This window comes from Glycine max, chromosome 3 (genome assembly GCF_000004515.6).
Source record: "Glycine max cultivar Williams 82 chromosome 3, Glycine_max_v4.0, whole genome shotgun sequence".
Lineage (NCBI taxonomy): Eukaryota > Viridiplantae > Streptophyta > Magnoliopsida > Fabales > Fabaceae > Glycine > Glycine max.
In genome coordinates this window covers 34,391,787-34,405,299 of record NC_016090.4, presented here as the reverse complement: position 1 = coordinate 34,405,299, position 13,513 = coordinate 34,391,787, and the positions used below count along the sequence as shown (strand labels likewise).

The 13,513-nt window shown below is 34.3% G+C and overlaps 1 protein-coding gene and 1 pseudogene across 2 annotated transcripts; one reads left to right on the top strand and one right to left on the bottom strand.

Moving 5' to 3' along the window:
• Positions 1–1,262: 1,262 nt before the first annotated feature.
• Positions 1,263–5,607, bottom strand: LOC100808059 (protein ROOT PRIMORDIUM DEFECTIVE 1-like; annotated as a pseudogene).
• Positions 5,608–5,636: 29 nt separating this feature from the next.
• Positions 5,637–12,723, top strand: LOC100781306 (aladin). 2 transcript variants are annotated; one of them, XM_006576697.4, is made up of 14 exons: positions 5,637–5,837; positions 5,930–5,985; positions 6,088–6,261; positions 6,364–6,478; positions 6,833–6,932; positions 7,035–7,214; positions 7,924–7,982; positions 8,071–8,158; positions 8,239–8,314; positions 9,674–9,773; positions 10,729–10,780; positions 11,882–12,019; positions 12,198–12,285; positions 12,473–12,723. In XM_006576697.4, the coding sequence occupies exons 1-14, from the start codon at positions 5,780–5,782 to the stop codon at positions 12,533–12,535; spliced, it is 1,347 nt and encodes a 448-aa protein (XP_006576760.1). In that variant the 5' UTR covers positions 5,637–5,779; the 3' UTR covers positions 12,536–12,723. The 2 variants fall into 2 exon arrangements, with proteins under 2 accessions (XP_006576760.1, XP_006576761.1); XM_006576698.3 differs by having other exon boundaries at positions 5,735–5,837; positions 6,102–6,261.
• The last annotated feature ends 790 nt before the right edge of the window (positions 12,724–13,513 follow it).

Here is a 13,513-nt window from a genome sequence, read left to right as displayed (position 1 = left end):
GTTTGGAATTTGAATCCCCACTCTTTCTCTCTAATTATACTACCATTACCAATGGACCAAATTTTAGTTTAATATATAAATTAAAATTATGCTATTTGTAACTTATATTGGAGTCCGAAATTTCACATATGCTTATTACTACTAAATAGATTATTTATCACAATGAAATAAATATGCAACTTAAAAGTACTGATGTCGAACTTAAAAAAAAAATTCTATACTTTCTTTATCAATGTATACAAATTAATATTAATATTACATCAGAGCTACTTGAAATGATCAATGATGGACTTTTTTTAACAATTCAAACGTCATGATAACTAAAAGTCTACATAAACCGAAAAACCTCCTATTATTTTCCCCCTAACAACAATACAACAACGTCAATCAGATGGAGAGTAGGCCAGATGGAGAGAAGACAAACAATTCGAGGCAGAAGACCCAAAAAGACTATAAGAGAGGTTATCAAAAAGACTATATATATATATTAGTTTAGCAGCCAACTTCTTCATGCAAGCCATTTTCTCTTTATATAAAATTGTTTCCTGATGTGCAAATTTTCGCTTCCGCATCTCTCATAAAACTCCACAGCAATGACTACCTATGTTTTTATACACATTTTATAACTTTTGGTAATACGTTTATACGCATTTTCACTATTACTTTTAATAGTGTTTGGTTTCCGAATAGTAGCAAAGACATACATAATGGCCCAGTCGGATATGTCTGGAAGTTGAGTTTTAAAAGAAAATAAAGGAGGTAACAAATATTCTAAAATGATGAGAAAACTATATGATATTTATAAAATAAATTAACACATTAAGGATCCGTTTTGTTTGTAGTAAAAAAAAGTTGAAAAGAAATTAATAGTAAAATAAAGTGAGACTCTCACTTTTAATTAAAAACTTTCATCTCAATTAACTTTCATTCCATTTCATTTTATTCTATCCAAGGGACCCTAAGTTTATGTTAATATATTATTTTTTATTTTAAAAATATCAAATTAAAAAATATTTGTTAGAAAATTTAGATCGTCCTCTCCTTTCCCTTTTAAAAGTTAAACCCTCATAAATACCCTAAGAACACCTTGATCTACAATAAGAATGTAACTTGAACGGATCAAAGTGCAAATCAGTGATGTTACCGGAGACATCTAATCCAATCTACAATTTACAATCTACAATTAAATACATATGCATCCTAGTCACAGCATAAGCACTTCACATTCAAAATACAAGGAGAGAAAGAGAAGAAAACCTTCATAAACTATCATAGCCATAGGCTTCTTCAGATATTATTTGCTAGTTGCATTGCACCATCATTTCTTAGTGCTCTTATCATATTCATTAATCATTATCATACATGCTGAAACATAGGTCCTAGCATGATTGTACACAATCAAGCTAACTAGAAGCACAGGCATGAGTCCCAGATGCTTGCCTAAGCTTCAAGAAAATAAAGGTTCTAAAGTGAGTTTATCTAAACTTTGGTCAGCATCAGGCTGCTTGGGAGAGCAATGGTAACACCATTCAATTTAACAAGTGTCTTTGCAAACACCCTACACTTCCTCAGGTCATCTTAACTCCATCGCTCCACTTACCACCTTTTAGAGAATCCCGCTGGAAGATGAAATAATCAATTCTAAAGTAAATTGATATACAACAGTGATTAACAGTTAAAATTTTACTTCAACCGACGTAACGGAATCCAGATCATTTGTCATCTCAAAATTCAGGTTCCATTAATATTGTTCAAAGATGATCAGATAAAAATATCCAATTAAGGGAGCATACTTTTCTTTTTGTAAGTGCTGTTCAACTATAAACAATTTTAGGGTGAGGCTGGGGTGATTCTGTTGTATTATACTACTCAAGCTATTCAACACGAACATAGGGAAATGATATTAAAATTACCATGTCCTCCAGTTTGTGCTGTTACCAGCAGCATGAACTTCTTCAATGTACTCTCCAAATCCAAGAACCAGATAAAAAGGACATGTGCAAATTAATAAATAAAAAACAAATCAGGAATATTTAAAAATATCCAATATACCCATTCTTGACAATCTTCGCTACCTGTAAATGCTCAAAATAAGCAAACAAATCCATGCTTTTTGGACATTAGACCCATTATCCAGCATTTTCAGTTATGTAACGGAAAATGCTGGATATTTAGAATTCCAAGATTAAAAAGTTCACTCGTTTCAACATTTTTTTATAAATAAACCTATACTAATTGTTCATAAATAATTTTTTTTTATAAAAATTACACTGAAACAGTATATGGCCAAGACAGCTAACCTGACAAAAGGCAACTCCTTAAAAAGTAGGCATTGAGCTTAATGAATGCTTCCTCCCATCCATTATACAATTTAAATGTCCTTGATCCCCAAATAGATTTAAAATATCCTTAAGGAGACATAATATGTTACCAGTATGTCAGTAACACATCATCTGATAAACAAAATTTGGGTACAGCTCTGAACACACAGAAACTTCTTACCCAAGCTTTAGGCCAAGCCACTAAAGCAAAAGCTCTAATAACATGACATGTTAACATGATAACATCACCATAAGACTATTTAACAATAAATGTGAGTTCAAAATGCCTCACAACAGAAAGACAACTTGGAGCACTAAGCTAACCAACTGGCAGATAACATAACACCATGAAATTTCTGAAATTCCACACTTTTCAACATGTTAAGAGTTGGCCTTAATTTTTCATCTGCATAATATTAGAAGACAAGTTCAATATCTGATGAAGCAAAGGCTATTTGAAGTTGAAAGTCTTAAACAGAATCAAGAATTAAATATTATCCTGTAGGAAGTATAATGTGACACTAACATCAACATTATTGTTGAAAGACTTTAAAATCACAAGTACTGAAGTGTGTAAAAGGAGATTTCACTCATGGATAAGTTGATTTGAAGCGATGAAATCACTTAAGAATCACTAAGAAAAAAAAATTGATACCTATAATGCTAATAGCTAAGGTCTTTCAACATTTATCAGCTCTTAGTGTGTACACTGTTAAATACTTAATGTACTTTATTATTTATCAGCTTTAGAATGAATTAGTCCTTTGGCCCAAAGGCCTAAATCAGAACAGAAAATAGGTTTTTCAGCTAACTGGCATCCACTTTCACTAGGTCATTTAATTTCAAAAAGGATGAATTAATTGTAATTAGCAGAAAATAATGAATACAAATGGAACAAATTTGATGGACAAATGAGGAGAATGGCTAAATGATAACAATATCTGTGATGACTCAAACTCTAACCATGAGGTTAATAAAATGTTCAAAGAACTGATCAGAATCTAGTCCAATAGATAAATAAGCAAGGGGAAGCATAAGGCTACATAATCCCTCGAATATTGAGTAATTCACCTATTAATACAACAGGAAAGACAAAATTGAACATCATTATATCATAATCGTTTGGTCCAACAAGTTTGAGTTAGTAGAATATCAACCAAAGACAAAAACATTGGGTAAAATATTGCTGTATAGGTGCATAGTGCATAACCTGTTCTGCAGTGAAGAGGTAAAAAAGTCTGAAGTCCCTCTTTCTTCTTGAGAAGATTTTCAGCACACTTGTTCTTCCTGATGTTCTAAGCCTCTTGTGCAAGAAACTCCATGAACATAAAAACTCTATAGCTCTTGCACAGGATGATTCACAATTTGAAATTGAATCAAAGGTAAAAAGAAAAAAGTGGAGCTACAAAAAGTAGAGTATACGAGCGGAGCCATGGGTCCTGCGAGAGAGAACCAACTGGGCAGGTGTAAAATGCCTTGATGGTAAATGTTTGTTATTTGAGAGCTAGTATGCATGGAGAACATGCAACAATCAGGAGATTTCACATGGCAAGTGATATATCATGATCAACAGAATGCAAATAAAACATTGCACAGGGTAACAAAAGCAGAAGGCAATGAACTCAATAAGTCATGTTAACAATTTCACCAAATGATCAAGGGGATCTATTCTCTTCACAATTCTCCAAGAAAGGAATCACCCAATCTCCTTGCCTTTCACCTTCCTCATTCACTTCACATACTACAGCATTACTCTCTTCCTTATTAGACTCATCATCACAAGCCAACAATTGTCTGGTTTTCCTATACCCTAACAACACAAGATCCAACATATTCCTTCATGCCTCATACACGGGATTTGGCTTAACCAACCCCCCTTTCCCATAAGCTTCCCTAAGAAAAACAGTTAGAGTCTTCCCTTTAGTAGACAAGTAAAATATACCAGGATGCCTCAGCAGCAATTCGCGCACATTAACTTCGATACCAAAGTCCCTCCAAAATGAGCCAGCCGATCAACCTCAACCATCTTCTCCACAGTCAAGCTCAGCAGCTCATGAAGAACAGCCACAGCCCTCTTCTCATACCACTCGATCCCTCCACACGTCCTCACCCGAACAACCTCGTTCCTCTTGTAAGGCATGGTGTAAGGAAGCCTCTGCCAATTCCTCAGCCTCTCCTTAAACCCTCTCTCAAACATAAACCCGGTTGGGAAGCTAACGGGGAATGCGAACTTGGTCTCGAACTCACTCAACCACTTTTCAGTGTACTCCCTCACCCTCCATTCCTCAACCCGAGCCACCGCAAATTCGGCGTCCCAATCAACCAATGCCACAACCTCCAAATCAACCAATCTGAAATCTCGATCATACCTTCCAATAATGGAGTCTCTGAAATCCTCAGGGAGACCCAATTCTCTTTTAATCAACCTTAAGGCGTGCAAACGAAGCGTGCCATTCACGGACATCATCAGCAGCTTCTTCACCCTCTTCACAGCTTCTGTTCCATTCTGCTTAACCACCACCCCTTCGAGAAAGGTCAATTCTTTCATCCTTTTGGTGACCCTGCAGCACGTGTTTTTTCTGAAGGGGTGGACGAACACGTGGAAGACGTGGGGGTATTTGTGGAGGAATGGGCCCACGGGGACGGTGAGTCCGAGGATGTTTCGCCAGCGGGAGAGGAGGGTGAGAGAGATGAAAGGACCGCGCTTGCGCGCGGGCATGAGATTGTGGGTGGGTTTTGAGGACAAGGTCGAGTCTTTTGAGGTGGGAAGCGAGTTTGTCGAAGTGGGGTTCTCGGACTCTGTCTACTAAGCGGGTTTGGGCGGAGACGGTGGGTTTCTTCCATCGCCGTTGGATGAAGAGGTTGAAGGGGGAGCGGGGTGGAGGGAAGATTTTGTGTCTGAGGATGCACGAGAGGGTCATGGGATTCAAATTATGCAGCGGTGAAACGTGGACTCATGGTTGTTGATGCATTGCGCTTATACTGTGTCGGAAAATGTTTTGCTTTGAAAGTTGCAGAAGACGCTGGTGTAATGGAAGGGAAGGCCAAGAAAGAAACAAAGAGAAAAAAATGGACTCAAGAGTTTTTTATTTCCCCAACAAATAACGAATATGCTTTAAAAAAAATGTAGTCACATGCAAGGAACACCAAAATATAGTGACTGTTTTTTCAACATCAATACTTGTCCTAGAAAATCAAATGGTTTTAGTAACTAAGTTCGATGAATAAAAACTATATTTATCCTAAAAATTGCTCTATATATACTACATACATTTTGATTAATTTTTTACTTGGTCTATAATGTTTGAACTAGAAGTAAAATACTAAACTTATGTTGATCTGAATTAAAGAAGAAAAAGCGGGAAAACGAATAAGAATTTTATGCCGAATCAGTGAATCCATTTTAAAGCTAAATAAAACCCTCCTCTCTTTCTCTGTCTCTCTAACGGGAACCAAACATGGCTTCCTTCCCTCCTCTAGGTTCACTCACTCTCTGCGAAGTCAATCGTGACCTAAGTAAGTAACTCTCTCTCTCTCTCTCTCTCTCTCTCTCTCTCTCTCTACCGCTTTGCTTCTCTAACTCTGAATTTCTCTCTCCAAATCTGCAGTCACTGTCGACGCCCTCTCTGACGATCGAGCCAACCAAACCTACGGAAAAATCCTCGTAACTATTCGCATCAATACACATTCCCCAATTCCCACGATTTTCCACTCACTTCCCGATTTTATTTTTTTATTTTATTATTTATCAATTTATTGATATTAGGGTTTGGTGTTCAGTCCCGTCCCGTTTCACAATCTGGAGAACGACGCTTCCGATCAGGATGGTGCAACGACGACGGCGACAACCGCCGGAGAAAGCGTTCGGAGGAAAAGCCCGGTGGCACTCTTGCAAGGGTTTATGAACAGCTATCTCGGACGCCTCTTTTACCCTGATGATGTATGCTATGCTTAATTCACATCACTGCTTGCATTACAGTGTAATTTATTGTGATTTTATAGTGTATTGTTAATTAGATGTTAATTGTTGTGCTGTGTGTAGGTGCATTTGTTGCCGGAGGTTGATCTCCAAGGAGTAAGCTGGCACCCTAATAAGCATATAATTGCTTTTATCTCTGCCCCAACACAAGTCTTAGTTCGTGATTACCAAGAGTCTGGTACTTGTTATGATCATGAGACATGTTACTGGCAACTTACTTTACGTCCTGTTTGGATAAATTTAATCAACAAAGCACTTATAGAAGACAGAAAATAAGAAAGTTAAATAAAGTAACCTTCTCCTATAAGTTAAAATTAGCTTACGGATAAGCTAATTCATAGAAGTTAAAAGACAGAACTTCTGGGGAAGGAACTTACGGATAAGCTAATTTTAACTTATGGGAGGAACTTATTTTAACTTATTGAAAAACTTATCCAAATGAGGCTTAGTTATTGTTATTTTTGTTGTTGTTGTGTTATGATAGGGGTTTATGTTTAGTAAATGATGATTGGTACTTTGACATTATAAATAGAGGGGAAGGATCCGAGTATTTTGACAAATGAGTCGCAGAGAGATGCTAGAGTGCTGGAGTGGAGGCCCAATGGTGGGAAAATGCTTGCTGTGGGTTGCAAGTGAGGTTTTGTCTTTCTTGTGTGTGGTTGTTATGGCAAATGCAATGTCAATTGGTTGACAATATGCTTTCTTGTTTACTGGAATATGGTGTACTGTTGCAGGGGTGGAATTTGCATGTGGGCTGCTTCTTATCCTGGAAATGCTGCATCTGTTAGATCTGGAGCTGCTTCCTTTTTAGGAGGTTTGTCCAGAAGCTCAGGGAATCGGTATATCCTGGTCGATTTTCTTCGTAGTCCATATGATGAGCATGTTAGTGCTCTCACTTGGAGTCCAGATGGAAGATATCCTTATTAATGTCAAAAAGTGCTTCTTATTGTCGGGTTTTGCTACATGTTTCCCAAATATAAATGTTGCTGTTCTGTTTCTTTCTTTTGTAAGAGAGGCTGCTGTATGATTGTAAATTGCTTTTCACAGTAAGTACATAAAAAATATTAGCCATGGTTGCCAAATTTACAAGTTTAAGGCATAAACTTGAGTGGTGACAATGATGGGCAATTTGAAAATGCTGCACAATTTTATTTTATTTTTCACTTTTTATGTTGTGCTTTTGATTACTTATGTGTGAATATGACAGTATAATACCCCCTCCCCCTCCTTTCCTGTCATTAAATCATGAATTTGTGGCTTGTGTTGCTTGATATGGATCTATTATAAGTTTTTTTTTTCTTTTTTTTTTAAAATTGTCATAATTTTTTAAGAATATAAATACATGGATTCTTAGTTAGCTATTTATGGAAGTAGGTATTAGGCAAAGTCAATGATTTTTTGAGACAAGTTTACTCTCTCCACAATTTCACTTCAACTTTGAGTTTGACAAACTTAATCTATATAAATTTTCAATTTTTGGATGTCTATAAAGACTGTGCAAGATTCAGTTGAAACTTTATTGGTATTTTATCTATGATTATGACCAACAGAAAGAATATATTTAAGTTTTTTTTTAATTTTAAATTGCTATTACACAACCGTTCTTTCTTAACCTATTTTTACATACTTAGCTTCTGCTTCATATGAAAGCTCCTCGTTCTCTGTATGGGATTTTGCTCAAGGTACAAAGATCTTTGCCCCCTTAAGTTGTTTTCACTTTACTTTGTAATATCCATTTGAATTTCAGGTTGTTTTCCATATTATTTATAGGTGTGGGAACACCCATTCGACGTGGATTAGGAGGCATATCAATGCTGAAGTGGTCACCTACTGGAGATTACTTCTTTGCTTCAAAATTGTAATGCAAAATGCTAAATATGAATTATTTATTGAACATGTACTGTTTATTCACAACCTCATTATTATGTTCTCATACAGTGATGGAACATTTTATCTTTGGGAAACAAACACATGGACATCAGAACAATGGTCATCAACTAGTGGTTTTGTCAAGGTATATGTAGTTTACATTCATGTATAGATGCTCTTTGATGACCTATTTATATTTATAATAAGATGACATTTAGTCCTTAACCTTTGCCTGTGTTTTGACATGTTTGACAATATGTTGATACCGTAAAAAGAAGTATCTTCAATAGTATGCAGCGCTAAAATTCTTCAGTTGGTGTTTAAAATGTAAGAGCTTTCCAGTAATATACTTTTTTTTTTTTTTATTTAGACTTTGGGACAATAATGTTGTTTTTGTAACTAAAGATGAATTTATTACCAAGAAAGAAAGTCCATGGTGGGATGATGGGATTTTAGGGATATCCTCTTCCTTAGAAGAAACCATGGAGAAGATCATTGATTAATAAAGTGTTAGGAGCTGAATTAACATAGAAGAAAAGAACAATCTTCCTCTAACAAACTCGTATTTATAATAACTGTATAGCTATAACAGCTCTGACTACGTAACTTCCTCCTGATGTTTCTTTAGTTTCTGGTCCACTTAAATTGGGCCCAGCATAAAGCCCTTCAATTCCCCCACATAGCATAGGAATTCTTTAAATAAACTCATGCAACGAACAACATAGAAACCAATTAAAAATCATATTTTATAGCACATCAAATGAAAACTTGTTTTTGAAAAACAAACACTTATTCTTACCACCTTTCCACCCCACCCCCCAAAGAAAAAAAATTACTATTTGTATTAATGAACTTCTTAAGAAATGTATTTCCACAAACTTTGCTTTGTTAGCCTGTATGGTACTACCAAAACCTGTAAATCTAGTTGCTGTTGAATGTATTAGTAGAATCAAAGAGTTCAAACCCTCCTATCAGGACACAGATAGATTCAAGATTCAGAACTTCTAATGTAAGTGGCAATAAGTGTTGAAATTTTGTATCACATTGTGGTGCCGTAAAAGAGAGGTGATTGATCTTCCCAGAGAGAAGCTTCTAGAGCATGATGCTAGAACCATCACCCACTTTAAGACAAACATGGAATAAAAAAATTTATCCAGGGAATTGATCTTCACATATGTCTTTTTATCTTCTGAGTTATTTTCTTAGCCTTCTAGATTTATAACCTAACATTTTTTTACAACAAATAAAGCATTTCCTCCCAGGAGGTTGTGGATAAGAAATTCTCAGAATTGGGAAATGTACAAGGAACGAGAAAAACTAAGGGTCTGTTTGGTGAATGTGAAAATACTTGTATAAATATTTTAACGGAGGTAATTCTCAAATAATACTTGTATTGATCTGGACTGCATAAATATTTTAACGGAGGTAGTGTAATTTTTCTTGTCTGATAGTTATCAAATAATACTTGTATTGATCTGGTTTCTACTTTCAATTGTGTGATCAGGGTGCAACATGGGATCCAGATGGGCGTATGATACTTCTTGCATTTTCTGAATCGTCAACTTTGGGATCTATTCACTTTGCATCAAAGCCTCCGTCATTAGGTATGTGACCTTTTCATTCAAAGATCTTATGTTAATTTGTTTATTGTTTTTGTATCTTGCTATGTTAATACTGGAAAAATGAAAATGGGGCATTGAAATACAGGAGCTAAATCGAAAAGGGAAAATAGAGAGAGAGGCATATGATATAGAATATATTTATTATTAAGGTCTGGTATAAATGTGACAAAATCTCCGAACTAACAAGTCTATTTATAGTGAATGCTGACCACAAAAAAGCCGACAGCAAAGACCATGACGAATAGTACTGGCTGTACTGCTCTTTTACCATAATAAATTTTGAGTTGGATTGAAAAGGGAAAAGAGTGATTGAGATGGAACAATGTAAAATATATTTCCCAAATGTGTTGTCTGATTGTAACCAAAAATCTCCATGCTAAAAACTATGACCAAGCACATATGCCCTCTACTTTGGGTGCACTGCAAGTAATGCATACTCTACTAGAGAACTTCTCAGAACACAGAATTCATTATATTTATCAACAGAAACTGTTAAGTTGATTGGATTAGTGGACTGTTGATATTTGAGATGTGGATTTATTATTAAAATTTGTATAACTTTTGGCATACATGTATTAGGAGAGTGAAACACTGTAAAAATTATGTCAGGTGTGAAGAAGGAAAGTTATAATTGGTTCATGGTCTACCACTGAAATGTTCCCTGTAACGGAGTTTCAGGAAACTCATTTGCAAGGATATTAGGGAGCTTGCACATAATATTAGTCTGCTAACTTAATGGAAGCATGCAATAAAATTTTGATCTGGTTATTCTTACGACTGTTTGAAGTCCTAGTATTAACTTAAATTCATACTTCCCTGTTCTGTTCATTTTTAATATGTGGTTGTAACATTCATGGTTTGCAATTTTTCAAATATTTTGGATTTTTTTTCTTCTGAAATCTGATATATTGATAATTACTCATTGTTGACTTTTCAGATGCACATTTGTTACCTGTTGATTTGCCGGAAATATTATCATTGACAGGCAGGTAGAGATGAATTTATGTTTTTATCTTCAATAATTCTTTGAATGTTTGTGATCCTAAAGTCTTATTATTATTTAAAATTCCTTCTGATCATTTTCTTAGGACTGGAATAAAAGACTGTAATAACATTTTTCATCACCAGCTGTTTTAGTCTTTTCTCCTCCTGGTCTATGATAATGCAATTCTGATTTGTATGCTTGAATTAAAGTGGGGTTGCAGATCTTGATTTTAGATTTTGTACTATATGTACATGTGTGTGTATTGGTCCTATTGTTGGATTTCTCGAGCAAATTTAAGTTAATTGTTGCTTGGTTGGTGGCCATTTTCATTTATATTAAAAATAGAAAAAAGGTGACAACATGATTGGCCTGGTTGTAATTGTTTACTATCTAGAGTGAATTCTGAATATTTTTATCTTATATTAATTGACCTTGTGCTAAGCTTTCGTTTTTGAGGGAAGCAAACTGGCAAGTATTGCTCCAGCAAAGTATGATTTCAATTATGGAATCTTCTGGTTGAAGCTGAAGACCCTTGACATTGTGCCTTCGATCTGACAGAGGAATTCATGAATGTTCTTCTGTGATGGACCAATTTACATATGCTCTGTAGCTCTGGAATGTGATTGGCTGCATTTTTTTTGTCTTTCGTAAATTAAATTGGTACATGAAGCCAAGTCTTGTGACCTGGAGGTTACGAGCTCAAATCCTAGAATCAGCCTCTTTGCTTACACAAATTAAATTGGCTAAAGGAATTCATTTCTTTTTAACTTTTTTTATTTATTTACTTTCATTTTCCCACTCCCACACTTAACAAATACACCTAAGGTATCCTTTGTGTTGTGTTCTTGACTAGATTCGTCATCTTCCTTTCTTGTTTTAATGAATATGGGAATTATGTTATGGTGAGGAATGAGTATTGGGAATTATGTCATGTCTTAAATGCAATGTAATTTTTTTAGAAAGTAGCCATCAGACAACGGTGTTGTGTTATCTTTTCAAATAATGACTTGAGGTCTTTGGATCTGCATGATATGGTTATCATGTTTGCTATTGTTGGAAAATGGAAACTATGTGGTTATTGATTATCTTATATTATTTCATTCAGTCAGGGAATTGAAAAGATAGCATGGGATAATTCAGGGGAACGATTGGCCGTGTCTTTTAAAGGTGGAGAGGATATATACAGGGGTCTGATCGCCGTATATGATACAAGAAGGACTCCTCTTATATCTACATCATTAATGTGAGTTCATGGTTGAAAATGGTCCAATTACTGGTCTCTCTGTTATTTTGTCCCATTTTTCTTTGATTGTTATGATGTTGGATTTTTTTTTTAAAATTAAGCATTCTATTATTTTGCCAAATACTATTTTGAAGATATTAATTATTTGACATGATTTCCCACCAATTATATGTTTTAGAGGATTTATAAGAGGGCCTGGAGACAATCCAAAGCCAATCTCGTTTTTATTTCACGGGAAGTTTAAGCAGGGACCATTGCTTTCTGTGGTGAGTTTCACTGCTTTCTTCTTTATTTCTATTTTCTTTTTCAAATCAGTTATCTACAATAGAAATATACCTGTGATATCATAATTAATTATAGATGTCGTTCTATTCTATGACATTTTTCCTCTACAAAAGAAAAAAAAAAGATCATCTGATTGAAGTATTAAGTTTTGTATTTTTTTTTCTGCAGTGCTGGAGCAGCGGGTTTTGTTGCACTTATCCCCTCTTATTTCGCTCTCATATGCTTCCATAAGAAGGATTTCTGTGAAATTTTGATGTTTGTATACGATTGGGGGGAGCAAGTTGACTTTGATGTTAATGTTATTTATTCAATTTTTTTTGGATTACTTTATGGTCTTCTTTACCATCAAAATAGGATGGTAACTGGATTCTGACTAAATGGGTATCGTAATCTTCCATAATGGATGGGGTATTTATTCATCACATGTCTTTGGGTTTGAGATAGGTAATTTACCCACGTAATTTTGTAGAGTATCATACCATCCAATTCTATCTATATTCGTATAATATATTTATAATTAAAATTTGAAAGCCTCAAATAATTTAATAGTTTAATTTATGAGAAAAATGTTTAACTGTGTAAGATATATTTATATAAGCATCCAATAGAAATTTATTATGAATAATTTTTTAATCAAATTAAAGAATAACCATTATAAATCAATTTTTACGTATAAAATATATGAAAAATTTGTAACAAAAAGTATATTTTAACTTTTTTATTTATAGTATCTACAGTTTCAATCTCACCTACCATGCTAATAATTTTTCTTTTTCAGCAAAATTAATTTCATTCTAAACTTGAAGAAGTCTAGTGATACTCTCTTTTTAATATTTTTTCTTTAATTAGTTGAAATTTGTTGAAAAGCACTCACTTGATTTCATTTAAATTAAAAGATAAAATCATAAATAATAAGTCTAACTCACTAAAATAATTGTTGATTTTCAATTTAAAGTCATCATATAGAAAATATTGGAAAAAGAAGGTCATTAGATTTTTTAAACTTTTATTTACAATTTTTATTTTTTTAAGCATATTATTTTTTTATTAAAAAAAAACTAATCTAAACACTAAACAAAAACAACAACTAATCTAAACACTAAACAGTCTTAAAGTTCAAAATTGTAATCCCAAACATGTAACCATCCATACGAAACAAAGAGTTAACTCATTGATGATTATTTTTGTTGATAGAGAGAGGGGTGTGGG